Source organism: Rhea pennata, chromosome 26 (genome assembly GCF_028389875.1).
Source record: "Rhea pennata isolate bPtePen1 chromosome 26, bPtePen1.pri, whole genome shotgun sequence".
In the NCBI taxonomy this organism is placed as follows: Eukaryota; Metazoa; Chordata; class Aves; order Rheiformes; family Rheidae; genus Rhea; species Rhea pennata.
The window spans coordinates 6,646,614-6,667,521 of record NC_084688.1 but is presented as its reverse complement, the minus strand read 5'-3'; the positions used below and the strand labels follow the sequence as shown (position 1 = coordinate 6,667,521).

Here is a 20,908-nt window from a genome sequence, read left to right as displayed (position 1 = left end):
GTAGCAGGGCTGAAGGGACCACTGGTTCCAGAGCCCTGAACTGAAATGGGAGGCAAGGGTGCGAGACTAAGAGAGCCAGAGCTCGGAAGGGATTTGGCTAGCCCTATTCCAACAGTGGCTAAAAGGCTGTGAGGGGCTCTGTGTCCCAGCTTTCCCTCCCTTGTACCTTGGCAGGGAGGTTTTTTTGGAGTGGTCGTGCAGCAGCAATTATGGAAATGACTTCCCATTTCACTAGAGAAGAGGGGAGGGACAGACTCTAACTGCGGTGAGGAGACCCAGGGCTCCCAGAAGAGCGCAGTGGGAATGCCGTGGTCCCTGGAAAGAGGCCCCCTGCCTGCAGCATGCATTCTTCACCTGGTGCTGGAGGTGCCCATTTCAGGGATTATGTGCCTTGGGGGTGGGTGTCAGACCTCTGTGAGCCCCCACTCTTTGCCAGTGCTGGACCTGCAAGATGCCCAAAGGCTTCAGGAGTCTGGCACTGTGAACATCAAATACCAGCTCCTGCATCATGTCACCCAGTCCATCAAGGGGCTGCAGGAGAGACTGAGGGTTGAGAGCTAGGCCTCTTTAGCCTGGGGAAGAGAAGACTGAGGGGGGATCTTATCAATGTGCGTAAGTATCTGAAGGGAGCATGTCAGGGGGACAGAGACAAACTCTTTTCAGTTGTCCCATGTGACAAGACAAGAAGCAATGGGCAGAAATTGAAGTACAGGAAGTACCGCCTGAATGTGAGGGGGAATTTCTTCCCTGTGAGAGTGATGGAGCATGGGGACAGGTTGCCCAGAGAGGCTGTTGAAGTCTCCTTCTCTGGAGATATTCAAGGCCTGCCTGGATGCACCCTGTCTAACATGCTCTAGGTGGCCCTGCTGAGGAGGGAGGTTTGGACTAGATGATCTCCAGAGGTCCCTTCCAACCTTAATGATTCTATGATTCCTCCAGCAGCCCCTCACAGCTGTAGGACACTGACTTGACCTCCTTTCACCTCAGAAGCAGTGGATCCCCTGCCTCCAGTGTCCAGGGAGGGGCCTCCAGGCAGGACAACTGCAGTAGATGGTCCAGCCTGTGGGCATTATTCCGGGCCCAGCCCACAGGCAGGGTAAGAAGGGCTGAGAGTGGGAAAACAAAGTAGGGATCCTGTCCTGCATGGCATCTTCTGGCCAGACCGCTGCATGGGTAACCTGAGACAAGCACACAGCAATCTACAGCTCTCTGCATGTGACCCAGGAGTTCCCTGGGAATAGAGAGAAGCCTCCATGCTCTGCCTGTGCTCACCTGGAGGGAAGCAGAACATGCCAGAGATGTAGGCACCAAAAAGGCTGTTGTTCTGGGTGTCCCCCGGGACTGGCCTCCCTTTGCTACCAGGACGAAGAGGCATTTTTCAGTCAGACACAGGGCTGGAAGTGCTACTCTGAAATCTACCAATGGGGGTGTGTCCATTGGAGTGGTAGAGCCAGGGGTGGCCCTGCTACTGGTGGGTGAGCCCTGTGGAGAAGCTCCTCCTCTGCCACGATATACAAGCCCAGGACTGTGCAGACCATTGAGGCCTGTGTGGCCTGATGCTTTCTTCTCCTCTTGTGCCCCCTGCCAAGGAAATACCTGAGACATTGGGAAGCCCCACACTCAAGCTGAGAGCAGGTCAGGGCAGAGGCCCATCAGACACCACCATCACACTCCTCCCAAGATGTGGGTTGCCTTCAAGCCATGACAGGGGCAGTTAGGATTGAGCTGTGAAGAAGCCCAGATCAAGGGAAGGGATGGGGAAGGTAGCATATTGCAGGGATGGCAAGCATACGCAGATGCGTAGACACAAGCAAACACGTGCATGAGCACACATGCACATGAAGTTACATAAATATACTCCTGCTTGCTCATGCAAACACATGTGCACACAGAAACATGAGCTCATGCACGTGCACACCTCAGGTACGTTCACACAGGTGTGTGCACACACATGCACAGGAACACAGGCGTGTGCATGTGCTCAGTCACACAGGCTGGTATGCAAATGCACTCCCACACCCAGGTGGGCCCACAAACCCACACAGAGGGGAAGGGAGAGATACCAAGATACCTCAGTGAGGAGAAGCTGAGGACCTCCCTTAAGGGTAGGGATGGAGCACTCTGTGCAGGACAAGGCCCCAGACAAGCTGACAGTACTCTTTGAGGACTCTGAGGGACTACCTGCCCAGAGAGAGGAGGAAGAACAACAGGTCAGCAGATTTCTCCTGCAAGACGCATTAGGAGGAAGAGACAGGAAATCCAGCAGCACAGCTCACCTGCTTGTGGAGGAGTGGACATTGGAGGGAGCTAGGAGGGAGAGGGAGAGAAGGACATGGCACAGCCTCACACACAGGAGACCACAGGCATCCATCTAGGGTTTGCAGGGTGGGGAGCAGCTGTGCCCCTCCTGAGAATGGAGCCACAAACAGCCCCACAGGATTGCTGAAATCTGACATCACCTGCCTGCAGGGGGCCCCTCTGGCAATTGTTCCACATCTCTTCCCATGCTGATACATTTCTGCTCTGGAAATCATAGGACCTTCCATCCTGTCACTCAAGAGAAACCTCCCTCCATGAGGGAATGAGCAGGGCATAAACCCAGAAATGGAAAGGCAGCCTAGAGGGAAGCAGTAGCACAGCTGGTTTCATTTGTTGGGATGTTTTCTATTCATTGTGAGCATCTTAGAAAATCATCCCTTCTGCAAAGGGAGCCACTGTGCCTAGGGCAGTGCAGGCCCACTGTAAAAGCCAATGTGACTCCCTTACTCCTTCATCCACTTCCCTCACCTCCTCCTCTGTGTTAGCCAGGTGAATCTGAGGCCCCCTTCTCCTCCTCCTCCTTCTGCAGACAATACCTGCTCCCTCCTCCTAGGCTGTGTCTTGGGGCTGCTTGTCATGGGAGGGAGAAGGGGGAACAAGACATAGCTTACAGTGCTACTGAGGCTTGGCTGCAGTGACTCCTGGGTTATGGGCCAGGCAGGAGCCTTCCTGGGCATTCATGCTCCCTCCAGGGTCCTAGCAGGACACAAGATAGACAAGAAGCCTGTATGCCTTCTTGCACAGAATGCCAATCCTGGCCAAGTGAGTGCCTTGACATTTTCATTGCAGGTGACAGGAGGCTGCTCACACACCACCCTGCTCTGCTTCCTTGCTGCCCTCTCCCACAAGGTACTGAGGGAGCTGGTAGATGTTGTTGCCAGACAACTCTCCATCATCTTTGAAAGGTCCTGGAGAACAGGAGAGGTGCCTGAGGACTGGAAGAAAGCCAGTGTGCCTTCAGTCTTCAAAAAAGGGCAAGAAGGAGGACCCAGGCAACTCTAGGCTGGTCAGCCTCATCTCCATCCCTGGAAAGGTGATGGATCAGCTCATTCCAGATGTCATTTCGAGGCATATGGAGGAAAAGAAGGTGATCAGGTGTAGTCAACATGGATTCACCAAGGGGAAATCCTACTTACCCAATCTTCTATGATGAAATGACTGGCTGGGTAGATGAGGGGAGAGCAATGGACATTGTGTACCTTGACTTCAGCAAGGCTTTCAAAAATGTCTCCTATAACATCCTCCTAGATAAGCTCAGGAAGTGTGGGTTAGATTAGTGGAGCGTGAGATGGACTGAGAACTGGCTGAATGGCAGAGCTCAGAGGGTTGTACTCAGTGACACAGAGTCCAGTTGGAGGCCTGTGGCTCATGGAGTCCCCTAGGGCTCAGTACTGTGTCCTATCCTGTTCAACTTTTTCATCAATGACCTGGTTGAAGGGACAGAGTGCCTCCTCAGCAAGTTTGCTGATGATACGAGGCTTGGAGAAGTGGCTGGTACCCCTGAAGGCTGTGCTGCCATTCAGAGAGTCCTGGACAGGCTGGAGAGGGGCAGAGAGGAACCTCCTGAGGTTCAACAAGGGCAAGTGCAGAGTCCTGCACTTAGGGAGGAATAACCCTATGTACCAGTACAAGCTGGGAGCTGACCTTCTGGAAAAGAGCTCTGCAGAGAAGGTACAGGGGGTGCTGGTGGACAGCAAGTTGACTGTGAGCCAGCAATATGCCCTTGTGGCCAAGAAGAGCAATGGTATCCATGGGTGCATTAGGAAGAGTGTTGCCAGCAGGTCAACGGAGTTGATCCCACTGCTTTCCTCAGCCCTGGTGAGCCCTCATCTCAAGTACTGTGTCCAGTTCTGGGCTCCCCAGTACAAGAGACACACAGAGATACTGGAGAGAGTCCAGCATAAGGCTATGAGGATGATTAGAGGACTGGAGCCTCTGCCCTATGAGGAATGGCTGTGAGAGCTGGACCTGTTTAGCCTAGAGAAGACTGGGGGGGGATCTTATCGATGTGTATAAGTACCTGAAGGGAGGGTTTCAAGGGGATGTGGACAAACTCTTTTCAGTTGTCTCATGTGAAAGCAGAAAAGGGAATGGGCACAAACTGAACCGCAGGAAGTTCCGCCTGAATGTGAGGAGGAATTTCTTCCCTGTGAGAGTGACAGAGCACTGGAATGGGTTGCCCAGAGAGGTTGTTGGAGTCTCCTTCTCTGGAGATCTTCAAAGCCAGCCTGGATGCAACCCTGTCTAACATGCTCTAGGTGACTCTGTTTGAGCAGGGGGGTTGGACTAGATGATCTCCGAGGTCCCTTCCAAACTTATCAATTCTATGATTCTAGAATTCTACAGCCTCTCTGGGAATCTTGATCCACCCTCAGGTAAATAATACTAATGACACTGACAGTGATAAAGATAACAATCATAGTAATGCTAAAAAAATTTTTTTTGAATTTCTAATCCTAATTTCCCTTGTTCCTAGCTGTGTCCATTGCCTTTCACTCTATTCCTGAGCACCTCTGAAAAGACTCTGCCTCCATCTGGCTTTTTGGCCTCCAGCCAGGTTACTGTGTGTTGCCGTTGCAACAATACCCAGAGTTAGGGTGAGGTCAGGAGCCCGCAACCCCGCCCGCCCCTGGGCCACACCACACTGACTCCCTAGGGAGGATGCGGCAAATGGCGTTTATTGCGTCGTTACAATTCTTTATATACGCGCTCGCACTGTCTTTTCCTGTCTTAGCCCTGCCTCGTCGGGACGTCACATCCCGTGATCTTCTGCAGCGCCCCGTGTCGCCTACCACAACTGTGGACAGCAAGAAAGTCTTCCTTAAGTTCTTTCTTTTCAAGGCTGAAGAAGCCCAGGCTGCCAAGCCTCTCCCCGTGTGACATGTGCTCCAGCCCCAAGACCCTGCTCGGTGGCCTCTGCCAAACTCACTCCTGCATGTCAGTGACTCAAGAAGCTGAAAGGCACCTTTCCCTAGGGGAAAAGTTGTCTCTTGAGCCAAAGCCTTTGGGAGAAAATGCCCTGGTAAGCAGCATCTCTCTTCCTGTCTGATGCCTGGGCCCAAGAAACCACCAGTCTGGCTTGCTGTCCCGGAGGCAGCCACTGGAGATGATGAGCCATTCCTGGCAGGCGGTAGTGCTAGAAATACTGCAGACAGCCCCATGGAAGAATCATCCTCTGAGCTCTCACCAGCCACACTGTGCATCCAGCTCTCCATCTCCAAATGTGGCCAGGAAAACACAACAGATGTGAGCATATTAACTCAGCACACTATTTCATGTCCTCGGCCTGTACTTCTCAGTGTCTGCTCAGTCTGTGAAGGGTCCACCAACAGCATCTTCCGCAATGCTAAGTCATGGCATTCACTTTTCAGCACACCTGGGGAAGGTATAATTGTGAAAGAACAGGGAAAGATTAGTCCCTTGGGCAATCAGAATCAATATAACGTGTAGGAAAAAGCAGGCACATCATTTCTAATGGCATTCTAGAATGAGTTAGAAGTGCCCTCATATTCAAACATGGTTATTGTTTGCTCTCCCACATGTCCCACTTTTCTCACAAAAGTCAGAATCTTCCATCACACATCTCTGGGGGCTTCAAAAGCTAGAGGACAGAAGGGAAATCATCCTCCACCTGGCAGCCAAACTACTGCTTTCTTTCCCATACACCTGGGAGCACGGCTACTCCTACTCATCCACCTTCCTGTCCCCCACAGCACAGGCCATCTCTTTTCTCCAGGTGCCCCATTTTCCTTCCCTTCTTCTCATTCTCTCTGCCCTGTTTCTCCTTCTCATGCATTCCCCACTCTCTCCTTGACACAAAGACTGAGCTCTGTGTGCCACCTCAGCAGGCCTCCCTGCAAACACCTGCACATTTACTCTCTCAGGGAGGAAAAATGCAGCCAGTGTCTCCTGTCAGGCACCCTGGCTGTTTTTGTCACCTTCTGCCACAGACGCTCTCCAGGGCAACCTCTTTGCTCCACCAGACAAATTTAGCTCAGCAAGAGCACTGTCCACAGAGCAACAAACTAGTTCCTAGAAAAATAGAGAGACCAGCTGATTTTGCTTTGGCAGAGAAACCCACACTGACTCAGAGACATAGGGACTGTCCCCGGCCAAGCACTAGTGCTTCCCCAAATCTGCTGGAGACACAGGAAAAAGAGTGGGACAACTTGAGGGGAATGGACCAGAGACTCTTCTCCATAGTCTGGCTGTGGCAACTTGCTCAAATTCTGAGAGTTTCCCCCATCTCCAGATGTAGGGGTAGGAAAGGGATTTCCCTCTTCAGGCTACTTAGGCTAGGTGGTATAAAACCGTAAGGACAGTCACGTCGTCCGCCAAGGGTCCTCTTCTCCAACAGCGGACATCAGCGGCAGCTGAGGAAAGAATAAGAGCTGGACAAGCAAGTAGCATACTTCTCCTGCATACTCGTCCCTGTGACCCAGTTAGTTTCTGCAGCTCAGGAGTGGTCCTGACTCTAGTGTGACTGATGTGGTAATAGCTCTGCAGTAGCTCTCCCCCAGGCTTAGTCTCCCCTTTAAACGATGTCAGTATTGACACACCACTTTGGTCATTTCTCAGGACCTTGTATCTACACACATCCATTCAAGCCTCACTGACATGTTCATAATGACACTTCTTTCGGCTGCGTGGGCAGAGGAGGCAACAATCCAGCCTCTCCACAGACCACAGGTGCCATTGCTGGGCAGGCTGAGCCTCAAAGGTACATGCAAAGAGGCAAGACCCACTGCTCAGAGCACTCTGCGTGCTGTTCTGTGCAATGCTGCATCCTGAGGGCACCCATGTGGGCTCAGTGCACAAAGATAGACAGCACTGTTCTGGGGCTCAGCATTCCGCACACGGAGAAGCACCAGGGAGTTCTCCACAGACAGCACAGAGGAGAACCTCCCTGACTCTGCCTGAGGTTTCTATTTTCCCCCTTGCAATAACAGCTTAGGTGGCTGGGTTGGGAGCTGCTGGCATCAGAAGACATGGGGATTGCAATAGCTGGAGGAGAAATTACAGTGCAGTGTTATGCGGTGTGCCACCTGGATGGTCACTTCTGGTGGGAACTGCAGCACCAAGTCCTTTTGTGCATGGCCTCACAAGCCACAAAGGCATTTCAGCACTGCTTGTCTGTGTATCCATCTATCTGTCACTTCATCAGCTCTCTCACTATCCACCATCTCCGTTTTTTGCTTTTTGCGGACTATAATAAACTACAGCGTTTGTCTGTACACTCTGCTTTCTGCAAGTTCTTGTTACTCCTCACAGACAGGCCACTCTGAGCTCATCCTGCTTTTCATCAGCATCTTCATCAGGCTGTGAGGCCACCAGGTGTTTCTGGATCTGTCACTGGCTTTTTGCCCCTCCTGGAGATCTGGAGCAGCTGTATTAACTTCTGCCATAGCAGAGATAAACTTCTCCTCTCCTTCTGTCCATACTTCTCAGTACCACATTCCCTCCATAAGTCACACCACAGTGCTCGTCCATGCCCTTGCTTTATAAAGCTTTCCATCTCTCCCAGTGGGCACTTAGCCTTTTCTGAATGCCCTTCCAGGGTTTTATCATTCCAGCACAGAGTGACAACATTTTCTTCAAATCCCAATCTCTCACAAACAGAGAGTGTCCCATGTCTAGCACTGGCCCCTCCCCTGGCAGCTTTCTCTCTCTGAATTGGTATGGAAAGACAGCACACATAACGGCACTCGTTATCTGAGAAAGAGATGTGCAGAGCCTTATTCCCCCTTTTATGCCCATTACTCCTGACATCCCATGGGGTACTTGCTATGCTTCACCAGCAGCCCCTGATCTCCCTGCAGAAAGACTGCCAGTTCCCCATGAGGTCAGAATTTGCATTTCCCCCAGCACTGATGGGACACTCTCTTGCTCTGATCCGCCCCAGAGTGAAAATCATGTCTCACCAAAGTCTGCCACGCCCACCAGGGCTGCCAGAAAAATCTTGTCACAATCTCCACTCCACGAGGTGTCCAGGTGTCTCCAAGAAAAAGGGTGCTGATGAGACCAGGTCCTCCCTCCACTCAAAGCACCCTCCAGACCGCAGCCCAGAGGGTGGGGCAAAACTCTTACACTACTGCTCCACACAGATCTCCTTGGGACCTTGCACCTCTGCCCACATCTGGCTCTCTGGACAAAGCAGCTGAAGTTGTTAAAATGTTCAACCTAGGGAAAGCAATGAATCTGCACCCTTTGCTGTTCTCCATGCTCCCAAGAGGCAAGGGGAGGCTTTTTCAGCACTGGGAGGTTCCTGTGTGCAGTCAGGCCACATCTGAGCTCTTTCACAACCCTCTAGGTCCAAAGCTGCTTGGGTAGCTTCTCAATCAGACATACCCAGCTGTAGCACTGCTGCCTTTGAACTCTGTGCCCCGTTGCCAAAGGGGCCTTGGGCACCTGAAATATTATGTAGCAGCCAAAGATCATGCAGCCTGCTGTCAGGCACCAGGAGGCTGCTGGGTGTCTTCCTGCCTTTTGCTCCTCCTGGAGATCAGAAGCAGCCCAGCCATCCCCCAGCAAAGGAAGAGGTGTCCATGGTGAACTTCCCCTGCCATCCAGAGCTGAACCCAAGATCAAGGCTTACACCCATCCCACAGGGGTTGGGGAAGGTCCCCTCTGCACCTGCTTGTATCCCCTTGTGCCTCGGTATTGTTTGAACAGAAGAAGGACCAGACACAGACCCAGGCATCTGGACCTAGGCGGTCTTCCCCCAGAAGGATTTTCCTTCTACTCTCCCCTAGACAGAGAAGCAGCTCCTCAAGGATCCCCCAACCAGAGGCAGACACACTGCCCCCCTCTGGCAGGGTGGAGTAGGGCGTAAAATCACAGCACAGCCCTTCGCTTTGCTGAAAAGCCCTCTCCATCTAGTATTCATGTGCACAGCCTCCAACTGCAGGGCCTTACCTGGTTGTTGTGCTCCCACTGCCTGGGTGAGCACAAGTGCTGCCCGTTTTTAATCCCTGCTCAGGTGTAAGTTTATGTGATTAAAGTCTCAAATATTAAGTAGCAGAGGAACAGTGGCAGGCAGAGGAACACTAGAAAGCTCATCAGAGCCAGCAGCACACCCTGACCTGACTCTTTCCAGGGCAATCACAAGGACAGCAGTCAGCACCCTTGCCTGAGAGGGCTTTACATGATGAGTCAGCTGAGGATGCTCTCCCCATATCACCTGACAAACTTAGGGCCTCACTGTCTACTGGGGTAGGGGCCTCATTGCAGGATGTAGTGGGAGAGCAGTGCAGGAGTGTGCAAGACATACTATGGGAAGCTTTGGGGAAGGTCCAAAGGCAGGAAAGAGAGGAATGAAGGTAGTTTGCCAAGAAGCAAGCATTGGGAAACAGGCAGAGAAAGGGAGAGAAGAAACCATGTGGCTGCCCCTTGTGCTTTTCTGGCCATGCCCTGCACCTGATCAGCAGAGCCTTTCCTGCCTTCTTGCAAGCTGGACCAACTGGTGAGTAGGATACAGCTCTGGGTGCTAGGTAAGGGAGAAGGCATAAATCTGAGTCAGATGTCAGAGAGACAGGGGTGGGCTGAGAGGTGGCTACTGGAGGGACCATGGGATTTGGGAATCTGCTACACGTAAGGCCACAGGTCTGGGCCACCTGCTGGAGAGACCTCTTTGCCTCTGTTGTGTGTCTGAGTCTTGTGGATGAGGCAACTGGGAGACCTAGTGATGCTGTGCAATCTATTGATGAGCCTGAGTGTCTGGGGCCAGTTTCCAGAGGAATCCAGCATGTCCAGTGTGTGTGTGTGTGTGTGTGTGTATAGATCTGTGTACTACCACCTCTTGTGAGACCCAGGCTGTGGGCACTGGGTTTCGTATATCAAGGTGCCAAGAAATGAGGAGATCAAGAGATCCTGATCAGCTCAGCAGTCTCATCCCCAGGCACCGTGGGCATCACCACCATTTAGATCGCTGTTTCTTCACCCACCTCCACTGTGACAGGGGTGAATATGTCTGCAATGGCTAGGGCGGGAACTCCTTTCCTCCTTGGGGCCTTCAGAGCTAAATCCGGGGGCCCTCCTGTTGTCCCAAAATCTGGGTTCTGTTACCCGGTGTGCAAGCAACCAATAGACACACAGGGTCAAGATATTTGTTTATTTCATTTCTGCCCAGAGATGGGATTTTAATTACTTCTTTTGCATGACTGGTGGAGCATAGGAAGGCTTCTGGCCAACCAGAAAATGTATCTGCCAAAACAAGTAAATATTTAAACCGACCACATTTAGGCAATTCAGAGAAATCTATCTGCCAGTGTTTCCCTGGGGTTAATCCTCTTCTTAGTTCTCCAATAGGTGGTTTCTTCTGAATTTTGGGGTTATTTGCACAACAGGTGGGGCATCTCTTACAATAAGGTCAGCATTTGACAGCATCTTTGATCCCACAGCATGTCTTTTCACCCTGCTTATCATAGCATCTGCTCCCATGTGAGTTTCTTTATGCAGTCTCTTGAGGAGCACTTCCATCATTTTGGCTGTAGTTAAAACTTGTCCGTTTGGGGTGACCCACCACCCTTCAGCATTTTTTGTACATTTTAGCGTTTCTGCCAATTGATTTTCTTTGTCTGAATATCCAGGAAGTCTCATTTGTACTTTTCTACTGGGTAATAAAGCCCCAATCACCTGTCCTGCTAGTGGCTGCCATATCTGCTCTCCTGTTTCCTTGTGCCGCTTCACTATTTCCCTTTTGGTGGGCTTTGCAATGCATTATAGCTACTTCTTTGGGTTTCATTATTGCTTGTAACAATCTTAATATCTCTTGTCCATACTTTATATTACTTCCTTGAGAATTTAAGAGCCCTCATTCTTTCCAAATCGCTCCATGAACGTGAACAAAAGCATACTTTGAGTCAGTATATATATTTACTCTTTGGCCCTTTCCGATTTCAAGGGCTCGTATAAGGGCAATGATTTCAGCCTTATGTGCTGAGGTGTTTTGTGGCAATGGTTTAGCTTCTACTTCTTTCCATTGAGTCACTACTGCATATCCAGACTTTCTCTCTCCGTTCTGTACAAAGCTGCTACCATCTGTACATATCTCCACATCTGGGTTCTGCAAAGGTTCAGCCTTTAAATCAGGCCGGCTAGAATATACTTGCTCTATAGTGGCCAAGCAGTCATGTTGTAACTCTTTTTGCTCTTCACCAAGTAGCAGAGTAGCAGGGTTTAAGGTCGAAACCATCTTTAAGGTAATATCTCCTTGTTCCAATAACACAGCATGATATTTTACCAGTCTGCTCGGGGAAATCCAATGATGCCCCTTTTGATTTAAAATTGCTGATACTGCATGTGGTACAAAAACTGTTAAGGGCTGTCCCAGAGTCAATTTGCGGGCCTCTTGTATTAATAAGACGGTGGCTGCTATAACCCGGAGGCAGGCTGTCCATCCTTTACTTACTTCGTCTAATTGTTTAGAAAAATATGCCGCTGGTCTTTTCCAGCTCCCAAGCATTTGGGTCATTACTCCCGAGGCCACCTGCTGCCGCTCATGCACATACAATTGAAAAGGTTTAACCATATCTGGGAGTTCCATCAATTTCTTTTTTATTTCATTGAAACTAGCATGGCATTCTGGGGTCCACTCTAACCATTCTCCTGGACCCTTTAGGGCTGCATATAAAGGTTTAGTTATCAGCCCCAAATTAGGGATCCATATACGGCAAAATCCTGCCATTCCCAAGAATCCCCTCAGCTGTCTTTTTGTGCGGGGTACTGCAATTCGGCATATAGCCTCTTTTCTTTCTGCTCCTAGTGCACGTTGTCCTTTTGATATTTTAAAACCAAGATACTGGACTTCCTTCTTCGCAATCTGAGCCTTTTTCTTTGAAACACGATACCCAGCAAGTCCCCAAAAATTTAACAGACTCACTGTTGCCTCTAAACATATTCGCTTTGAATCCGCTCCAGTCAAAATGTCATCCACATACTGTAAAAGAGTGACATTTTTGTTACCTTCCTGCCATTGGGCTAGTTCTTTGGCCAAGATCTCACCAAACAGGGTAGGACTGTTCTTGAATCCTTGAGGAAGAACCGTCCAGCATAACTGCTCCTTCCTCCTCATAATGGGACTTTCCCATTCAAAGGCGAAAATTGTCTGGCTTTGTTCTTCTATAGGAATACAGAAAAAAGCATCTTTTAAATCTAGCACTGTAAAACAATTGTTAGTCTCAGGCACCGCGGCTAAAAGAGTATATGGGTTTGGCACGGTTGGATGGATATCTTTTGTTATTTGGTTCACTGCCTTAGGTCCTGGACCGGTCAATATTCTTGGGAGCACAGTTTCCTTACCGGCAGGACTGGTGTATTGAATTCAGACTGACACTCTCTAAGCAAGCCATATTGCAAGAAGGCATTAATTAGGGGTTCCAATCCTCTACGTGCTTCTAGCTTGATAGGGTACTGATGCACCCTAACTGGCTTCGTTCCTGGTTGTAGTTCTATTTTGACCGGAGTCGCTTTTTTTGCTTTACCTGGCTTTGTTGAGGCCCAGGCCAAGGGAATCACCGCATCCAATACACTTGAAGGGATACTTGCACTGTTATCGTCTGGAGCAGATCCCATCAAAAGGCAGATTTGTGCTCTCCATGCTGATTCTGGAGGGATGTGGAGCTGCACGGAACTCTCAGAAAAGGTCAAGTGCACATTCAGTTTGCATAGTAAATCCCGTCCTAATAAAGGGAGGGGACACTCTGGAATATAGAGAAATTCATGAGTCAATTTAGTACCTCCAGTCGTACATTCCATTGGTAGCAAAAATGGCCTCAAAGCTTTCCTTCCCGTAGCCCCAACAATGGTGGTAGTAGTCTTACTTAAGGGTCCTTTACAACTAGTTATCACTGAATGAGTGGCTCCACTATCTAGTAAAAAATCTATAGCTTCATTCCCCAGCTTTACTGGAACCACGGGATCAGCTGAGGAAATTCTAATTTTCTCCCCTGGTCCCCTTCATTCCATATCTGACTCCTCTAACATAATTAGGTCGGTGTTTGCTGGGCTCTGTAGCTTTGTTATCCTTCTTCAATTTGGACATTCATCTTTCCAGTGCCCTTCCTGTCTACAAATTGCACACTGATTTGGACTCAAAGCGGGTCTAGGGAGGCCTCCTCCTGGCCTCCCTCCCCTTCCACGGCTTCCTCCTCTGTTACTTCTTCTGCTTCCCCTGCCCCTGCCTTGGAATTCATTCCTCTGGACAGCTGCCAGGAGAGAAGCCTGTAGTTTCATTCGATTTTGTGTTTCTCTTGTTCTCTTTTCATCTCGATTATTTTATACCTTATATGCTATTTCTATCAGCGGTGAAATAGACATTCCCCCAGCTCCATTTACCTTCTGTAGCTTCTTTCTAATATCCTGAGCTGACTGGCCAATGAATAGCATATTAAACAGTCTCTTATTCGTTTCCTCATTTGGATCCAGGTCTGTCCATTTTCTGGCTGTTTCGCATAATCTTTCATAAAAGGCGGAGGGATTTTCTTCAGACCCTTGCTTTACTTCATACAACTTTGACACATTCTTTGGTTTCGGAACCCCGTACCGAACCCCATATAAAATTAGCTGTTGATACTGCCTCAATAGCTCCCTACCCCCGCTGCTATTTGGATCTCACTCTGGATCCTTTCTGGTGGGTAAATAGACCTCAGGATCCGCCTTTCTGTCCCTTCTCTCACCCTCTTCTTTTGCCTTATCAATTAGCAGCCTCTTTTCTTCTCCCGTCAGGCAAGTGTTCAACAGCGCCTGCACATCTCCCCAGTTAGGATTATGAGTTATCATAATAGTCTCCAAAAGTTGATGCAGCTTCTCAGGATGTTCCCTATATGATCCAATAGACTGCTTCCAGTTTAGTAAATCTGAGGTTGTAAAAGGAACATGTACAAATACTGGCAGCCCTTCTGGTCCCACCGCTTGTCTCAAAGGAGCCTGCATAACAGGTTATTTCCGTCTCCTAGTTTGGCCAGAAATAGGGCTGGACTCTTTGCTTTCTAGCAGGGGGGCCGATGCTTCAACTGAGGTGGAATCGTTTCCACAAGAGGGGGGCATTGTCAGTGACTGTACATCCTCCTGTGCCTCTCCATTCAGAATTTTTCTGTTAGCACAATACCTGCTCTCTTCCTTCTTTCCTACTGCAACCATTACAGATTCCTCTTTACTTATAAGTTCACATTCTCTTTGAATTTCTGGTTCCCTATATAGTGACATAAAAGCCTCTACATAGGATATCTCATCCCACATCTCCTTCCAGCAAAAAAAACCAGCAGTAACTGTAATATAGTATTATGGTTCAAGGTCCCATTTTTTGGCCATTGCTCATCACATTCCAACTTACCCATTGGCCACCACTGATTACAACATCTTTTCATTCTTTTTTTTTTTTTTTTTATCCGATCTCCTCTAAAAATATTCCAGGGTTTCAAAATACAACCCAAAGGGCTACAGGGAGGAATCATGGATTGGCTTGATCCCATGTCAATTACCTAGAAATACCAACCTTATTACCTAGAAATACTTTTTTACCTGTACCTTTGTGCGCACTCAGCTCTGACCCCTCTGGTCAATTTAAGGCAACCTTTGCCGAGCGTCTACGTGCGACATAATCCAACATAATCTTCTGCGGAAGTAAGTAAATTTTATACTCACCAATCCAAAGATTCACTCCCCGCTTTTGCCCTGGCACAAATATCTCTGGTCGGTGTTGCACCTTTGAGTGTCTTGTCATCCCGACTTTGGAGGGAGGTCAGAGGACTCCCCGATCAACAGGTCGGTGCACGCTGGAGCTCGATCCGATCCAGTCCGCTGTCAGGAATGGCAAGATAATCCGGGCAAGGCCTTCTGGCAAGTCCCACCTGGGGTGCCAAACTGTTGTCCCAAAATCTGGGTTCTGTTACCCGGTGTGCAAGCAACCAATAGACACACAGGGTCGATATATTTGTTTATTTCATTTCTGCACAGAGATGGGTGCCTGGTGGTAAATCCACAAAGCTAGCACACCTTCTCCCCCTCTCATTCTTGATTTATACACACTTTTTAGGGAGTATTTTATACAAATCTTTCTATTGGTTACAGTTTCATTACATCAGGTAATTGCTCTGCGCTTGCGCTTTCACATTCTTGTTAATTAGCATAGGAAGCGAAGAAGAGGTGGTAACATCATTATCATGTCATTTCCATCTCATTATTCATTTAGGGGTGTGAAGTTTAATACGTTAATAAACCTTAATGAACCTAAGGTCACTTCTGGGTTATTCTGCTGTTTTTGTCTTACCTACCCCTCACATTCTTCAAAGTGCTGTGATTTCATCAAGGTTATTTAGCCAGAGCTGGTTATCCTTTGCAGTACTGTTTTTCTCTCCCCCTTGTCCCTGAATCTTGTTAACTATTTGCAAGGTTTTTCTCACAGTATTTCTCTAATACTCCTGCCACTGAGGACCCAGCAGAGGGCAATCCATGGCTGGGCAAGCCCTGCGAGGCTGCCCCGGTTGGAGGAGGGGCGGCGCCCTCTGGCAGGCACGGGGTGAGGGAGGGCCATGCACCTGCCCCCACCCCCACCCCACCTTCTACACCATGCCCCACTTGCAGAGGTTTGTGCACAGCCGCAGCCCCAGTCTGTCCCGCCGGGTCTCCCAGGGCACAGTAATACACTGCTGTGTCATGCCGCCGGGGCTGTGCGAGCTGCAGGGTGCTGGACTGGCGGTCCGCAGCCACGAGCAGGGTTCCTGGAGGGTCCTGCACCTTTTTGGACTCTTTGAAAATGCTCACGATGAATGTGGGACCTCGTCCCGGGAGATGCCGGTACCAGTGGATGTACTCGTTAGTCTGTATGTTGGGGTGTGAGCAGCTGATGCTGATGCTGGTGCCCTCTGTGGCCTCTGCTGACAACTCCTGCTGCACCTGGGCTCTGCCCACAGCCACTGCCAAGGAGAAGGCAAAAAATCTCAGAAAATTCCTTTGCTCCCCGAGAGGTCAGGCAGAGGGAGAGGAGAGAAGACTGTTGAGGGTTGGTGGAAAACTCTTTGGAGAAGAAAGGATGGAGAGCAGCTTTCTCGATGAGTGGCTCCTTGGAAAAACTGACAAGTGATGTTTGGAGGGCTGCTCCAAATGGAGAAAAGTGTAAGGGAGAGAGCAAAGAAAGAAGGTGCAGGGATTGAATGGAAGGATGCCCGCTGATGGGCGAGGAGGAAAGTAGTGAGAGAGGAGGGTTTGGAAGAGGAAAGGATGTCTGGGAATATGGAAGGGAAAGAGACAGAGGAGAAGAGGGCCAGGGGTCAGGAGGATGCAAAGGAGCCTGAGGGCAAAAGGTGAGGGCGGCTCCGAGGATCCCAGGGGAAGCGATCCCCGGCACTGCCCCGGGCCGCTGCCATCCCCACGTACTCAGGAGCACCATGGCCAGCGCTGCCAGCCCTGCGCCCTGGCTCTGCTGCATCACACCACCACACATAGCGCCGCGCCGCTTGGCTCCCCGTGCCTCACTGCGGCCCGCTGGCACCAACTCTGTGCTGCAGCACCGGCGCCTCCTCTCTGCCACCACCGTCAGCAGCAGCTCCGCCCCGGGGCTGTGCCCTGCCTCGGTGCCAGCCCTGCTCTCGGCCTCACCCACGCCTGGTCCCAGGTCGCGGCTGGGAGGCGAGAGGGGCGGGTGTGAGGCGCTTGGCAGTGTGGCGGCACATGGAGGCAGCTGCTGCGCACTGCACACAGCGCTCCCAGGCCCATGACAGGGGCCAGGTGGGACGGGAGTGACAGAGTCATCGTGGGGATGAGCCCTGATGCCCCCGGCACAAAGCAGAGCGCCAGAAGCCACGGTGGCAGGGGCAGCTGACACTCCCAGAGCTCCTGCATACCGGCTGCAGTAATGGCTCATGCACTGCTGCGCAGGAATAGCGCACTCCAAAAGGACACCAACTGCCCCAGGTGCTGCAGGCTGCTGCTGCCCGATGAGCTGCTACCACTGGGCGAGTGTCCCACAGAAGTCCAGCCACAGCGACACTGGGAAAGGTGCCTGCGAGCGGAAGTGAGACAGCACCACAGCTCAGCCACGAGGCCTCCATGCAGACCTGCTGCAGCGACCTGCAGTGTGTGGCAATGCAGGCAGGGGCTGCCCCTGGCCTGGGCCCCTTCGCCACAGACACTCTGGCTGCCCGGAAAGTAGCAGTGGAGGTCTGGCGGAGCTAAGGTGAATGGCAAGAACCTTTGAAAGTTAAGTACGTTACACATATGCACGTTTACGTCCTATGCTCTTGGTTTTGGAAATGCCGTAAATGTGAGTTGTTTCCGAGGCAATAAAGAGTCTCTGGATTCTCGTTCTCGTTTGTATTTCCATACAGTGCAGAGCCACAGCTCGTAGAGGCAGGCTGTAGCTGATGCAAAGCAAACTGCAGCAGGCCAGGATAAATGCAGAAAGCAGCTAATGCTGAAGAGCTGGTAGCAGGAGAAGGGGTATTTACTGCAGAAGAACCAAGGAGGGAGAAGTAGAGCAGGCAACAGAAGAGAGCTGCTGGGAGAGCAGTGATCGCTGGTGTCTGCTGTCCTCTGTGGGGAGCATCAAGAAAGCACAAAAACAGAGCAGCCCTGAAGGCAGAATTACCAAGAAAGACCAAGCAACCAAAGGAAAAAAAAAAGCTATAAATTATAGGAAGTAATATCAACTTTTAATTCTACAGTTTTGTAAAAAGTGCAGGATCAGGAGATGTGGTCCAGCAGCTTGTGAAGCCACCAATATAGAAGAAGCAGTTCAGGTGAGAGAGAGGAAAGACCCCAAAGCAAATCAAGGAAGTCTGGAAGTGTTTCCCAGAGGAGCCTGTCCTTTACCTGATCACACAGCGTGGGGGGCAGCTGTGCCCCAGGGGGTGGGAAAAGGCAGCATGTGCACACAGGGTGTGTGTGGATATTTGAGAGCAGCTCTGCAGGCACTGAGGTAATGGGATGAAATTGATCAGAGCCTCTAGGAAAAGTGTCGCTTCCTCGAGATCGAGGGCCACATACGTTGTGCACTGCTCTCCCCTTCTGGGTTTCTGCCCCTGCTCAGAGCCCTGAGCCTGGTGCTGCTCTGTGTGGCCAGTGGTGGCCAGGCTGCCAGGATGCCTTCCCCCTGTACCCTGAGCTCTCCTGGTGCCCGCAGGTCTCTCAACCGTGGCAGAACTGTCATTGCTGCTGCCTATCCATCCTCCTGGTGGGAACAGCAAGCAGCATTCACCTCCAGGGACATATATATCCTGGAGCCTGGCCCCAGAGAGGCCAAGCTTGTCATGGGAGCCTCAAGTGCACATGCAGGGAAATCCTACCATCTCAGCTGTGGGCAGGATGATGCAACCAGCAGCAGTGGGGCTTCAAATGCCCCCACGGGGAGAGCTCTGTGTGAAGAGAGGGCTATTGGTGGGTACTCATCCTTTCTGGGGCAGGGGGTAACTGCCCTGCCTCTGCCTGTGGGAGTGTCAGGGCAAAAAAAGCTCAGGCAGCCCTTGCCTTGGTGCTGCCAGGGCAGAGGTGCAATACAGGCTCCCATGACAAGCAAGGCCTCTCCAGGGCCAGGCTCCAGGATATGTGTGACTGTGTGTGTGTGCATGCACACATAATTCTCTTCATTCTCTTAGTGTGCTAATGAGCTGAAGAGGCCAACAGGGAACTGACTCAGGCATCCCACTGAGAGCAAGTTGTGGTGACTGCCCAGATCCCCACTGACTGCTGTACTGTCCCTGCCAGATGCCATTTAGGGAGGGAAAAATCAAAAACAAAAACATACAAAAAAAAATCAAAAGCCATCTTCCCTCTACACACACACAGACCTGTTTGCAGTCATGTTTGTTACAGGTGTCTCTTTATTGGCAGCAGTCTGGCCCTTGGGAACTGGAGACTCCCCTTCCTCTGGCACAGCCCAAGGCACAGGAGAAAAGGAAGGAGAGGTGGGAAAATGCTGAGACACCTCCTTTGTCAGTGAAGTGAGAAGAAAGCACTAGCCCAGCTGGAAAGTGCCCAACAGGAGTAAGCATGCACAGCACCAGCCCAGCCTGAGACAGCTGAGTGGCCTGAGCCAAGCAGGTCCCTGAGGTGTTTCAAATCTGGTCTTCTGAAGTACAGAGAATCTCAAGTTCCACAGTCTCAGGGTCGCTGCAGCCAAAACTGTCCTTGACCTTTACATCATGCAGCAGTCCTTTCTTGTTTGTGAGGAGCAGACACAATGGAGCATCTCTCCTACGCAGTACTGAGGAGTACCACTCTGCAGGGCTCTGAAGCTTTCTCTGCTGCCTAAAGAAAGCTTCTTCCGTCTTCCCTTCTTGATCAAGAGGTCTGTAGCAGACGTCCACTTCAACATCACCTCTGCTGGGCTGCCCTCTAATCCTCATCCACAAGCTCTCCTAACTGTTGCATTGCCTGCCCCAAGGCAAAATTCCATGCATTCCGGACACTCTTTTCCACAGATTGCAACCCCTCCTCTACCCATGCCCACCCTATCTTTCCCCAAAGTGCCTCTTTCCCTCCACTACAGCACTGCAGCCACAACAGTTATCCCACTAGGTCTCCAAATCTCCAGAGAGGTCATAGCTCTGCACCTGTGCATGCACTACAAAGGTCTCCCAACTTTTCCCCATGCTATGTGCCTCCTGTATGGCCCTTTGAGATGGGCCCCAATTTGTGCTGCTTTTACAGGGAAGCAGAAGTGGCAGAGGCTCCCCTCTCATGATGTCTTCCACACAAATTTGCTCTGCCTTTTGTGCCCGCACCTCTCTTCAGGTTAAGATGAACCTTCTCCACCCCATACCTACTTTAAAGTCTGCTCACTAGGTTAGCAAGCCTGTTTAAAGAGGCAGTTGTTCCCCTTTCTGTCACGTATATCCCACCCCTGAGCAGTGGTGACAGAAGCCCTGCCCTGCCTGCAACACCAACCAGACAGTCAAGTGTTGATCTATGGGAGGAATCCACTTCTACCCAAGCCCTTCCCCCTCCTTGAAGCGATTGAGAACACCACCTGGGCCCTCATGGCCTTCACCTCACCCCCATAACCCTGCTGTCACTCTTGACATGCTTATGGTTAGCCATGACAGGATTGTTGGTGCCCACATGGAAGAGCAGCATGAGGGAATAGTGCAAGGGTCCCACGAGACTTGGCACTCCTTCTAAAACAGCTGAACTTCTAGCCATTGGCATTCAACTGGCCACCCAAGGCAACAGGTCAGGTCAGCAGTTTGGTGCCTCTGGTCCCTGCAGCAGGGAGTCTTTTCAGACTATCCCAAGCCTTTCCTCCTTCACACAGGCACAAGATTTGGGTTCAGCACCTTCTAATGAATCCCCCAGTGGGTCTTGTTTGTCCTCACAGGTACCAAGGACACTACACCTCTTCTGAAGTTGCAGGCCTGCACATTAAACAGGAGCCTATGTCCTGTTTCCAGGAGTCACCATCTGTCAGCCACACCCATCTTGACTGCCTCCCTCTACTGCCTCTTTGACCATGCTCTCTGTCTGTCCTTGCTTTGTGTGGTTCAGGCTCTTGTCTCTGGCAAGCCTGAGGTTGAGATAAGGAGGTGAATCAGCATTATCGGATGAGGATCAGGGCTAATGGTAGAAATCAGATGACAGTACATTCCAGGATTGCCAT

General features: G+C 50.7%; 1 gene segment (V, D, J or C); it reads right to left on the bottom strand.

Moving 5' to 3' along the window:
• Positions 1–10,238: 10,238 nt before the first annotated feature.
• Positions 10,239–16,744, bottom strand: LOC134151129 (T cell receptor alpha variable 4-like). The segment is given in 3 exon segments: positions 10,239–10,376; positions 15,895–16,232; positions 16,693–16,744. Coding segments are annotated over 3 exon segments (528 nt in total).
• Between the last annotated feature and the right edge of the window lie 4,164 nt (positions 16,745–20,908).